Raw genomic sequence first — 13,871 nt, 5'->3', positions numbered from 1 at the left:
TGCAAAGGCACATGAAAAACAGGAAACCTAATTAAATGGATAGAATTAAAACCACCAGTTTACTTACTGTCTGTGTCCATCTCTGTATAAATGACACAAAATGGTAGTTCAATTCATATTTTTATGAGCTTCTGCTGCAACCTATCTAATCTGTCAGTCTATGTGTGTGTGTGTGTGTGTGTGTGTGTGTGTGTGTCTGTCTGTTTCAAGACCTAATCATGCAAACTGCTGTCCCAATCAGCACAAACTTTATTGTGCACACCACCAGCAGGCCACAGAAGTACCTCCATGTTTTTCAAATGGACCTATGTTTTATATTTTTTGAAATTTTATAATGTAAGTCAATGGGTCTGTTATTGGGCTGAAACGTCAAATGTGGCGTCATATCATTATGTATATCATAGAGACATAGAGTATAGGCAAGAAAAGAAAAAAGGAACGCACATCATTGCCAAACGGTCAAGGCTCCAAGAATAGATGAAGTCCAAGAATGTAGATCTTTTGTTGTCTCCACCAGGCCGAAGGCATGGGGGGAGAGTATGTTTTGCACTCCATCCGTCCGTCCGTCCGTGTGTGTGTGTGTGTCCGTCCGTGTGTCCGTGAGCAGCTAATCTCGGCCACCGTTAACCCGGTCGATGCCAAATTTTGCACACACACTCCCTGGATGCCAACGATGAACCTCTGCCCCAAACTTTCCAGAACGGCCTGTTATAGCGCCACCAGGAGGCCGCTTTGTGCAAAACAAGTTTTTGCACAGTACACCTACAGATTTTGTCCAAACATCACGCAAATTGGTACACAGTCTCTCTAGAGCCATTCAACGAAACCGGTCTTTCAGATTTCTCACACTCCATCCTGATTGGTTAAGATTGGCTTCCAAAGTTCACAGGAGTGCTCAGTTTCAAACAAAATGCTGCAAATCATGAACACATCGCGTGATTTCCGTGAAATTGTGCACCCACATTCCCACTAGGCCGAGGACGAAATGCCACATGAACAATTTCAACTCAGCCTCAAGGTGGCGCTATAACTGGCCGAAAAGTGTTTTACCTCTAACTGCACGGATCTGTAGATAACTTTGTATGCCAACTCCCTAGAGGCCAAGGAAAAACCTTTGTCTGGAATTTTTCACATCTGCTCTTTATAGCGCCACCAGGAGGCCGACATATGTAAAACACATTTTCTATTATTACTCCTTCAGATTTTATCCAAATTTCACGCAAATCGGTACACATGATCTCCATAGTCATGTGATCAAGACAGGTTTGTTTGATTTCTCATATTCCATCCTGATTGGGCACGATTGGCTCCTACAGTTTTCAGGAGTAGCCCGCTTTGTACAAATCGCCACAACTCCTCAACGCAGCGTCCGATTGCCATGAAACTGCACGCATATTCCCACTAGGCTGAGGAAGAATCCTGGTGGAGACCTGTGCCCAGAAGGGCACTTTTTCTAGTTGTATATATTTACCTCCAAAACGGATGAACAGCCCATATGACGGATTGTCACAGCCCGGGTCTGAGGCAAAACAAAATACTGCAAAAATAATACTGACCACAATACACTTTCAAAAACCAAAAGTAAGAAATAAACACTTGACAAAAACAACAAACCAAGAACTAAAGACACTGAAAACAGGCTATGCCTTCCCTGAAGACCCTGGCAGCTCTCCCTTGGTGTTGTCTCGTGGCTGTCTCAAGCCAACTAAATCAAATAAATCACTAAACAATTATAATATAATTAGGCAACACAGATAAGGGTATATGATGCTACACATAGCCACACCTCCAAGGAGCTTGATGACCATCAATTAATGGAAGCAGCTGTGCAGTGTACGTTTGTAATGATCAGTTTTATATTGTGGGGTCTTCAAGTAGCATGTGACAATTGTGACATGTCAAGCTAAGGGGTTTTCATGATTCTTAATCCATTCAAAGCATTAGTTTTGCACGAAAAACGCACAAAAGTGATGAGGTCAGCACATTTGGGCACATTTTGGCAAGTGGCTATGGCCGAATTTAGGCCAAGGAGTGTTTTTCATGCAAAACTAATACTTGGAATGGATTCAGAATCGTGAAAACCCCCTAGTTTGACATGTCACAATTGTCACATGCTACTTAAATCATGATGAAATTTGGGAAATGTTGCCTTGTATTGGTTGTCTACACTGTCGGAAACATCGCAAAAACAAGTTACGGCCATTTTTGTATACCACACCATACTGTAGAGTCTACAGTATGGTGTGGTATACAAAAATGGCAGAGCAGGAAACGGAAACAGGAATAGAAAAAACACAAATAAAAAGTACGGCATCACACAGGTCCTGTCCAATTTTGGGCCTGTGGCTCCCCGGCTAACAGCAACATGAGACCAGCCAAGACATCCCCATTGTCCGTCATGGCATAATGCCTTCGATATTATGACTGAAAACAGCATGTCCTTTGAGATTTCACTTCTGACAGAATCATCTTTGCCTTTTTGAAAATGTCATTGTCATGCTAAACGGCATGAGAGTCTGTTCGGAATCACATTACTGACATACGCCTTTTTAAGAGCAGCGATGGTAAGTTAAGTCTGTGACATTAATGCCATTAATGGCAGACTCTAGGGTCCTCTTCAAAGTACATGACAATGTGAGCTGGTGGCTATACCTTCTTGAAAGTGCAAGCTTTGTAGAAGTTTTGGACAAAATCTGTAGCCAATACATCCTGTATTGTGAATGCGTGATGCAAGCTGGACAGAGACATTACTTTTAATACATTGTTTACGTGTTTAACTGACTTGTTGCAGGTGAGATATCATAAAGTGGGTTAACTTACAGTAGGCACTTATTATCAGGGGGTATTTATTTTGATGATGGAAACATTGTCTGTTTGTCTCCACAATGGTTGTTTTGGTGTAGTAATGTCTTGCTTAGCAGTTGAGCATAGCAGTTTAGCAGCTAAAGCTATAGTGACTGCTGCAAAGGCCCCTCTGTTTTGTGAAGAATTAATTTATTAATAACTCACTGTAATATAGTATATATTATTTTATATTTGTTTAAAAGAGATTTGTGTTTAAATGATATGGACTCCACTCATTCCATCATTGAAGTGTGTAACATACATTACATAAAAAAATTAATTTGTTTGCACTCAACATATTTTGTCTTCTTCAATGCGGTTCAGACAGGCAAAACCTAAACAAATTATTGCCACTGCATGCTGACTGTGTTCCTATTCTTTTGAGCATATTTTTGGACAGACTAGAGTACGGTAGACCAAAAGGAGTGGCCTATTTATGAACATCTCCCGGGTCTTCTTGAACAAGACAGGGATGGCTGACATTTGACTGCATGTCACTCAAAGCAAAGCTACAGCACATCACACAAAGGCACCTGCCTTTTTTTTTTTTTTTTATATATATTTATTTTTATCCCACGATTTTGTAACCCATTTTTCACCCCTGTGTCAATCATCTAATGTGATCCTGGGCTCTACACACCCTCCACCAACCTAGTCCCCATATATGGGGGACAAGGGGAGAGCAACGGACTTGAACTCATGCTTCCTTCATGCCTGAGTGTCCAAGTTGCTCCTTTACACCTGACAGGGGGGAGTTTCCCTGGTTGGACGTAGTGCGTGGAAGGAACACGTTATTCCAACCAGTTCCTTTCCCCTCCATCAGGCGCCCCGGCTGGCCAGCGGGAGGCAGTTTAGTGACCAGGATTACTGCATGTTTTTTGTGAGGGTACCTACCCTAGGGGACACGGGGAGAACATGCAAACTTCACACAGAAAGGCCCTTTCGCCAACCCCGCCTTCGGGTATGGGCACTGATGACGCGGAGGAGGAAACACGCCGCCAGCACCCACAGCGTCCCGAGTGGGAATCGAACCCAGGACCTTCTAGCTGTGAGGCGACAGCACTACCAACTGTGCCACCGTGCCCCCTGAGGGCACCTGCCTATGTGTGGTTGATTGATTGTTGTTGTGTGGTAATCTTTTTTAGGAAAGTGCTCTTTAAAGGGAAGTTTCACACGTGATTTCACACAGGAATTTTAGGCTTGATATTACGTAATTGACCTTAGACAGTAGGCCTATAGTATAGATTCAGAAAATCAACAATGGCATATTCATCCACACATGCATGCATGTTGCGTACACGCACGCACGCACACACACACAGACGCACACACAGACGCACGCACGCACGCTTCTGTCTTGCTGTTGTGCTGTAAAATGGCAAGCAATGTCAGGAGGTTTGGGGTGGCTGTTTCGCTGCTCTTTCGTTGACAGACAGTGTAATGATGCCCTACAGAGGAGTCCCACTAGGTCTCAGAGCTGCCATACACTCTCCCTCACACAGCCCATGAATGCCAATCAGCTGACACTCTCCAAGCACTAGCTTCTCACCTGTCTCTCCGTGTGTGTGTGTGTGTGTGTGTGTGTGTGTGTGTGTGTGTGTGTGTGTGTGTGTGTGTGTGTGTGTGTGTGTGTGTGCGTGCGTGCGTGCGTGCGTGCACGTGCGTGCGTGCATGCATGCATGCTTTCTTTTTTTGTGTACAGTACAGACCATGTCTTCCATGTAGGGCTGGAGGAGAAGAGAATGCAAAGATAAACAGTGTATTTCTGTGCTATATTGAACTTGGCACCAGAAGTTATGGATTCTGACACCGCCAGCTCGCCAACTGCACCGGGGGCGGAGTGTGTACGTGTCTGTGTACACACCCATGCATATATATGGCTCACTGTGTGGCGTGTGTGCATTTGACTATGTTTTCTGCCTGTCTGTGTGCTGCATGCGTACAGCCGTTGGATTGATTTATCTTTCTGTTTTTTCGGCAGGCCTTGCTAAGCCAATGGGGCTGGTGGAGGGTCCTGGGGGTTTGGGCCAGGGCGGAGCGGCAGCCACTCTGGGCGAGGACAGTCTGAACGACGCTGAGGGGAAATACGAGGAGTACGGCTACAACGCCCAGCTCAGCGATCGAATTTCCCTCGACCGGAGCATCCCAGACTACAGGCCCAAGAAGTAGGTTCACTATATTGCCGTTTTCTCTATGTGAAGCTCTTCTCTTTAACCATTAAGGACTGGAACACATCTGTGTCATCTTAGCTTTTCACCACTTTAATGAATAATGAATGGCATTTTTATAGCACTTTTCCAAGTGCTCAAAGCGCTTTACAATGGTTCATTCATTCATACATTGGGAGGTGAAACGGCGAACAGTCGACGCCAGCGTCCTCACTTCCCACATTCACACACCAATTGTGAAATGCAGGCTCAAACTACAGCTGGTTAACTCGCTGTTTACAGTACATTATGTGGTCCCCAGTTTTATTCTGTAAATAATATCTAAATATGCTTCAATGGGGATATTATGAAGGCCTCTTCATATTTTATTATCCCATCTTATAGTTTTCATTATTATTATTTATTATTATTACCATTATTATTATTATTATTATTATTATTATTATTAATGATGATAATAATAAAATTGAGGATCTCACAAAATGTTAATAGTGAGAAATAAACCTTCTTGATTCTTGACTCAAATAACTTCCATTATTGTTTAATAATATCGCTGCTCATGTTCACGTTGTCGCCAGGCGTCTCAGCCGTCCATATCACTCAGTGTAGGCTAGCTGCTATTGGAAATGAATGACGCTTTGCCGCTTGTTGTCGCTGCCAATGTGAGTGTGGGGTTATTCCATTTGCCTCTTCTGTTGCCTTTCTTCCGTCAGTCCAACTCAGTGCAGAAGGCCAGAGGGAAGTGGGCCTATATCTCAGTGTGCCTCGCCTCCTCATCCAGAGGGAAGTCTATATCTAGGGTGCCTCGGAGCTGCACAAAAAAAAGAAATTGCTTCAGACACGCATAATCCTGTCATGAAATGACTGTCAGTCCCGGACTGCCAAGGTGACAGCGATAGTCACAGAGCACAAGCTCATAATGTAATGGGAAAAACAAAAGGGTCCTGGAAATCGTTTTCCTTTTCATGAGAGACCACCCAATGGATTCCCACAAAGAATCGTAATGGTCTTTTTAAATACATTTTATATTTAGGACTCACTGTGATACAGTGACTTGGGGGAGGAGTGCTGTAGGAGTCAGGGCGTAGGGGGCTAATCGGGCTGCCAGTGGTGCTTAAATCAAGGTGTAAAGAGAATAATGCTGAAAGGCAAGCAGAGGTAACATTGATGGGCCAGGGAGAGAGAGGGTTTCTGTACAGGTTTTCGGTGGTGGGTAACAGGTTAATTTCATCCCACATCACTTTGTTCTCTGCTGTTGCCTTTTTTGAAATGTGGGAAATGTTATTTTTTTGTACAGAGACAAGGGAGGAGGAAGGAAGAGAGTAAAAAGAAGCACTACTAATTAATTAATAACGTCAGCTCAGAGCCAAGACACTGCTACTTGAACGGACGTGCATGAAGGAGGGGTGGGGTTAGCCAAATGACCCTTTATTCAATTGACTAATTCAACAGGAAATGGAAGCTGTTAAAGGAAAAGGCAGTACCCAGTGTGCCCTTTGATGGTCGAGGGGTTGAGAGACCCTCTGCTTGCAGGCCTACAAAATCAACTCTTAAACTGCCTTCGGATTGAATCGTGCATTCGAGCATTTCTCCACCAGTGGTTAAAATCGCTAAAGCTGGCTACCTAATTAAAGAAAAAATATATATAAAAGACAATTGCGGAGGACTGCCCAATCTCTCTTTAAATATATAAAGAAGGAGATGCGCATGTGTCAGCAGGTTTGCATCTAATATACAGTAGGTTTGAATTAAACTAGTGTTGAACTAGTGTTTCTGTGGACACATTTGGCACTTATTTCACAGGGCTGTGACCACATAGTATGCCATCCCTTTTTCTCATACTGCTGTGGTTTTTATTGTTTCCTACTGCTCAGTGTGTGTGTGGTGTGTGTGTGTGTGTGTGTGTGTGTGTGTGTGTGTGTGTGTGTGTGTGTGTGTGTGTGTGTGTGTGTGTGTGCACGCGCGCGCGTCTCGCCTCTGTTCCACAAACTGAATTGTTTACGCTCCCATAACCAAGCACACGCATGCTGAGGTGTGCGTATGTAAACAGAACATGGAAACTAGTCATTTCTGACAGTAAATATATAAATAAAAACATCTTACTATAGGAACAAACTTTATGGCAGGATTCAGGAACATTTGTCATGGAACACAAATATATAATACACCTCAAAGAGAAACTAGATAGTCTCTTTTTTATCTCTGAGTAGAATTGTGTCCACACTCTGTTTGAGTTTCCAGCGCCTTTCTGACATGCATTTCCATGGTAAAGATGCACTGGAGCCCCCCTCTCCCAGTGCCACATTTTAGCTCTCTCTGCGTCCAACATTTTCTGTAGAAAATAGTCTGTACAAATAGCCTCTGTACAATTTGACCTGTGCATTTTATTTGTATTTGCATAAAAAGTATGTAATTTAATATTTTCATTGAGAACTTGCACATACTTTTCCCACTGACTACCGGTAAGTCAGAGATAAGAGATGACAGCAGTTTGTGACACCATCCTGTAACTGGACATTACAGTATAAGACAGAAACATCTTAACCTAACCCATATCTGTCACATGTTATGTTATGTTACTGTGGATACTGTGGATGGATCGATCGAAATTGTCATTCTGATTCAGGAAATACATTTCTTGTATCTAGAAACATGTGATGGTCTTATGCAGAGTGACTTTCAGAGAGTAAAATAGCAGCAAAGTGTTTTTTTCAAGAACTTACAGGTCTGAAAAATATTACCTGATACACACAGTTAGATGATACAGTAGATTACAATGCCGTATTCAGTACAATGGGAGGTTCTTTAATCTGTAGGCAGTTGCAACGTACTGTAGAGGTGCAGTCTAAATGGGCTTTTAATTGAAATGTGTGATGGAATGACAATGCCATGATGGAAGATCTTCTCTTTTGGGGCCCTACTTTCTGCCCTGGCGCAATGCGGTGCTGGGCACAGCGCAACTGTCATTGCTATGTCCCACGCGATCCAGTTGTCATCTTTACAGTACACCCAGCGCTGATGTTGTCTAACCCATTCTGAACGGGCACCCATTTTGGCGTCAGCATCATGTTATGCTTTAGCTATTGAAAAAATAGCAGATCTACAAGCTCATATCGCGCCACCGAGTGGCGCGATACGAGCTTGTAGGTCTGCTATTTTTGAAAAAAAATCGAAGAACGACTGACATTTTTAGAATCTGATCTCAGGTCAGAATGGGTTCATCAGACCAGTGTGTGTCCAGTGGAAAACCTCGTATGAATCTGATCTCAGGTCAGAATGGGCTAAATACAAATATTTAGTGCCCATGGTGTTCTGGTCCTAAATGAGGTGTGGTGTGATGCAGTCAGGGCGCACTGCTATCTTTGCACTAAGACCAGCTTCAAGGTGTTGTTATCATCCAATTCAACACAATAACACTGAATGTTCAGCATTTATGACATTTCTGAGGGACTCCGCATTGAGATTAATGATCTGGATCAGATTATCAATATGAATAATAATATTATTATTATTAATATTGTTGTAAACTCTAAGTACTGGACCCTCGTCTGGTTTGACAGACAGGTAGTGTGTTCAGGCTGGTGGTGTGTGACAATCCGTATTGTCACAAAGTATTCCTTCGGTACGGCGACTGCGGCGGCGGGCCCGGGAGAACAATAACGCGACACGAGACAGTATCACGCTAAAGGTTCACAAAGTTTATTACACACATACAGGAACATATATAGTGCTGGATCATAATGACGTGACCACAAGACATCAGACATAATAACGTGCCTACTGCAGCAAGGCTGACCTTGCTGTCACCGAGATGTCTCTCGTAGCCTAACTATAAAGTATGCTACAGTTCAGGCAGTACACAATACATAACAAGTACACTGTGTCTCACGTTCAAGTACACAGACATGGCGATCATGATTATAACAAATATTAATATTAATATTAATACTAATATTATTGTCAATATTATTATTAATAATATTAATAGAAACTAGAAAAAGTGCCCTTCTGGGCACAGGTCTCCACCAGTAGGATAGGAATGTTTAGGAGTAATATAAACATGTTTTTTGTTTGTTTGTTCCAATCTTTGCCAATCAGGATGGAATATGGGAAATGGTGCAGATCCGTGTTGATCGCACGCATGCACAATCCACCTGTTGGTGGCGCTATAACAGGCCAATGTGAAATGGGTGGGCTATATTCCTCAGCCTAGTAGGAAAGTGCGTGAAAGATTTCACGTCAAATTGCACGCTGCGTCATGATTTGAGGCTTTTTGTTCAAAACAGGCCAATCCTGCAAAATTGAAAGCCAATGTTAGCCAATTAGGATGGAATATGAAATATCAGACACATCCGTCTTGAGCACATGACTATGGAGATACTGTGTAACGATTTGCGGGATTTTTGGACAAAATCCGGAGGAGTAATATCCAAAAATGTGTTTTACAAAAGTCGGCCTCCTGGTGGCGCTCTAAAAGCCAGATGTGAACTAGAGAGACTGTGTACCAATTTGCGGGATGTTTGGACAAAATCTGTAGGTGTACTGTGCAAAAACTTGTTTTGCACAAAGCGGCCTCCTGGTGGCGCTATAACAGGCCGTTCTGGAAATTTTGGGGCAGAGGTTCATCGTTGGCATCCAGGGAGTGTGTGTGCAAAATTTGGCATCGACCGGGTTAACGGTGCCGGAGATTAGCTGCTCACGGACACACGGACGGACGGACGGAGTGCAAAACATACTCTCCCCCCATGCCTTCGGCCTGGTGGAGACAATAATAATACCAGTCATAATAATAATAATAATAAACAACACACAGGACATATGGCTAGGCTTTGTCATGGTTTAATTGGTGGTTTTATATAAGTTGTTGATAGCCAGTAGTTTACTCTGTCTCTGCTGTTGTTTACTGCAGTAATTTATTGTAACCTCTTGTAATGACACATTTTAGTTGGTTCAATTGGCCTTAAGTTGTGAATCTCCAAGTCAGAGAAGTTTCTCTTCTTGGCCTTATTCCGCTTATAATGTCCTAAACTTGAGGGCCTCGAGGTCTCTGGAATGAGAATATTTAAGGGTGCGATATTTTAAATTGTCATAAATCACACGTGAGCTCTGTTGTGAGATGATTCCTGTCGTTGGATCTGCGTTGGTTTCTATGTTAGATTGATGAATGAGTGCCTCTCTCTCTCTCTCTCTCTCCTCTCTCAGTCACTAGATAAGATATTGATTGCATGCCCCCCCCCCCCCCCTTCCTTGCAGTGGAGGGCTTCCCCCTCCACTGCACATTACTGTGGAACCTAATCATACTAATTACAGTTGCTTATCAGCTTTTGCTGCGGTTTGGATTTGTCAAGAGACCGTTTGAGGTTCTATATAGAAACCTATTATCCCCGCATTCACTGCCTGCTGCCTCACCAGTAACTTCCAGTGGTTGACCTTCTTACCTGATATATGGAGGATAATAATCTGAGTATCTGACTGAGGCTGGGTTAACATGACCATGGCTCACCCAAGACACTCTGGTCATGAGGATAGCAGGTCCCATCTGCGGCACTGACATCTCAGTGATATCTGATGTTTGTCCATCAGATATATGGCTTGAGCAAGACATTGACTGAAGCCATTCCTGCACACTTGCTGTAAGTCACCCTGGAGAAGAGTGACAAATGACTCAATGAAAATGGTGTAATTTGTGTCCTGGTGGCTCAAATCCTGCAGCTCTTGACCTCTTTATGTCCCATCCCAAGTCCCTTCACTCATTGCTGTCTTTCCTGTATCTCTACACTGCTCTGTTAAAGGAGGCAAAACATAAAATAGAATCATAATGTACCTGTTATGTTTGTGAGGAGGCATTGGATCAAAGTAGGTGGAGGAATGCCATCAACATGTATTGGTTTGATTAAAGAAATTTTACATGTGGACTGTCCTCGCCTGAGCTTATGGCTTACTTTTTATTTCCACTTTTGTAGCCTAATATCAACGCCATAGATGTTGTCACCCGGTGCAGCGTGTTTGTGATTTGTATTTTGTCAGAATTGTGTTTGAACCCCCAAATCTATTGAAGCATAAAGGATGGTGTGCTTCCCAGAATGGTGGGGTGGATGGTATTTGTCTATCTGTTGAAGTGCGTTAACCAAATATGAGGAGTGCATGTGTTGGACCTGAGAAGTAGGCCTACCTCATTTCCTAAGCCTCTGATACACCCGAAATGGGATCGACGAGGTCACAATGGGGCGGAGAAGCAGGACATTTATAAACAAAAGTATCTCTCTTTCAATCCCCTTCTCTCTCCCTCTTGCCACAAATTGTTGCTCTTTTCCGACATCTGCATTTATCACTCTGGACGGGGAGCCGCAAAAATGACAAGCCAAACGATTATCTTTCTGAGAGGAGCGCTTCCCCCGATTTGAAAGTAGCTTCGGTCTTTCTTGTAGCCATGCAGGTTATAGGAGGTTAATGTGAAATTTCAGTGAGTAACAGTGCCCAGTAGAGTGGGGAGAAAGGCGGATGGGAATGGTTGGGCTTTATAGCAGACCGGCCACGGAAAGGAGGAGGAGCAGCAGGAGAAGGAGGAGGTGTGATGGGGATATGTCTTAATCTAGCGCTCTGTTTCTGTCAAAGCTTGTTCCAGGTCAAATTATGAGCACTGACCGGTGAGCTCAGTCCCATTACAAACAGATGAGCCGATCGCTCATCCTGTTACGGCCTTACAAGGTTCCACCACGCTCCCGCAGACAGGTACAAATTTAAGGTTGAGCGATGTCCCAAATTGGATCCAGTAACTAGGGCAATGGAACAGCAATATCACTTTACGATCTCGACACTGAAATCCGGGGGCTGGAGAACCACAGCTCAACTAGGAGCGATGAGAGGGCTGCCAAGTGCCCGCTCTCTGATTCTCACAAGACATTACTATGGTAATATTCATTAAACATGGGCTTGTGGACGCAACTTATAACCAAACGGGAGCGAAACATACATCATTCCTTTGCAGCACACTTGTCGTATAGCCACAATGGGAAAGCTGCAGCGCCCACAAAAAGAGGGGGAACAATCCCCCCTCCTCAGTACTTGCTGCCAGATTTGTCATCGTATTTATAGAGCTGGCAAGCCTGATTGAGAGAGGCAATAGAAAATGCCATGAGCGGGAACAAAGGAACGTTGCTGAGGGAGAGGCAGGGAGACATGGGAAGGGATTGAAGTGATACAGTGAAAGGGGTATCAATCAAAACACTTGTGTGTCTACTCTCATGTATACAGAAAAGTGGCAATGGGCTCAATAGACAGACCTGAACAGTATTCTCCAGTATGCACTGTACAAGTACTGTGGTTCAACAGTTCTTTCATGAACTCTAGGTCAGATTTATGTTATGTAATGTAGGTAGGCTACACTTGTGCTCAAGAGGAACTTGTCTACATGTAGAAACAGCTTATGGAAACGGACTTGTAGAAAGTGGTGCTCCACAGAGCACATAACTCCACCATTCTAGCAGTCACCAGGACCAGAGGAAGCTGCAGAGGGAAATAACTGTCATAATGTCTATGACACACAGTGAAACCTTTCATATTTAATCTGTACTCAATATAAATATTGATTACTAGCTGAAGCGACATGTTGATCAGCTTGTCTAATTGGTAGCCATTTGGAGGTGAGTTTATGACCAGGCACCCTGGAAGCTGCATGCAGGGTGGCTATAGGACTGGGATTGGCGGTTCTGGCGAACCAGATCTCCATTAGGCCTATCACTATCACGCAAGTGCTTTTCTCTCCTATTCAGCGCTGAGTACGGGTCTTCTCAGATCCACTGGGGTAGATAAACAGACCTGGGACCCGAGGTAATGAAATCTGAACCAACACAGACCTGATTGCATGGACCAAAGAATGTTGTCCGAGGTTGGATAATGAGGGCAATGTATTCTTGATTATTGAAAACTGGATGATAATTTCGACAGATTTACCATTTTGATCAGCACATGTCAACAAGGAACTGCAATGGCAAGCAGACAGAATATCTTGTAATATGTAATATGTAATTTTGCCAATAACATTTATTGTAACAGGTTGCATTATAAGACAGTTTGTTGTCCATTTCGCTATAATTGAATCATGCTCTTCTCTTATTCCTTCATAATTGTAACGTTTGCTCTTACCACGTCTCATAGTTTGAAGATGAAAACCTGCTTACATGGGCCACACATTATATAATTACAAACACAACACACATGCATGCATGACAGGGATCAACAATATAAATAGCCTGATGGCCCGAAGTACTATTTAAGCAGAACAGACTTTGCACTTGCCCGCTTGGGCCAGTAGAAATAATGCTTTAAATGTTCCCAGAGGGCCAGTGCCAAATTTCCCTTAATGTCAACCCCAGCTCACACACACACACATGCACACAAACACACAGGCATGAACACAAATACACACGCACGCACGCACGCACGCACACGCACATGCACACACACACACACACACACACACTACAACTCCCATCTGAACCACCTAAGCCTCCGGGGGGTTGAGATGGAAGGATGTAACATTAGCGCCACACTGGGATCCATCTGCTGTGAGGCTGTCATGTACCACCTCCTGTCCCCCGCCCCCCCTCTGTCTCCACTCATGTCTTTGGATGCTGCAGACACAAGCTCATATCTTGCTCCACCATGCAGGGCACCAGGCCACTACACACATACTCAGAGCATGGTGCCAGCAGGCCAGCTCCTCCCAGATGGCTCATAGACAGAGAGATAGATAGAGAGAGAGGGAGAGAGAGAGACCTGCATACTTGTTACTTTGACCTCACCACTCACTTTACATTGGGAAGATTGAATGGGACTGACAGCTCTGTATTTGTCTGG

At 43.7% G+C, this 13,871-nt stretch overlaps 1 protein-coding gene across 1 annotated transcript in view; it reads left to right on the top strand.

Annotated features, from left to right (window-relative positions):
- Nucleotides 1-13,871, top strand: part of galnt9 (polypeptide N-acetylgalactosaminyltransferase 9) — a gene marked incomplete at its 5' end in the record, with an annotated part of 118,461 nt that overhangs the window by 13,928 nt on the left and 90,662 nt on the right. The window contains one exon of the mRNA XM_083784803.1: nucleotides 4,826-5,009. Within this exon, the coding sequence (XP_083640929.1) occupies nucleotides 4,826-5,009 (184 nt within the window). The remainder of the gene's footprint in view (nucleotides 1-4,825; nucleotides 5,010-13,871) is intronic.

This window comes from Protomyctophum parallelum, assembly GCF_964188405.1.
Source record: "Protomyctophum parallelum genome assembly, chromosome: 15".
In the NCBI taxonomy this organism is placed as follows: Eukaryota; Metazoa; Chordata; class Actinopteri; order Myctophiformes; family Myctophidae; genus Protomyctophum; species Protomyctophum parallelum.
The sequence above is the reverse complement of the archived record's forward strand: the minus strand, read 5'-3'. Positions and strand labels throughout refer to the sequence as shown.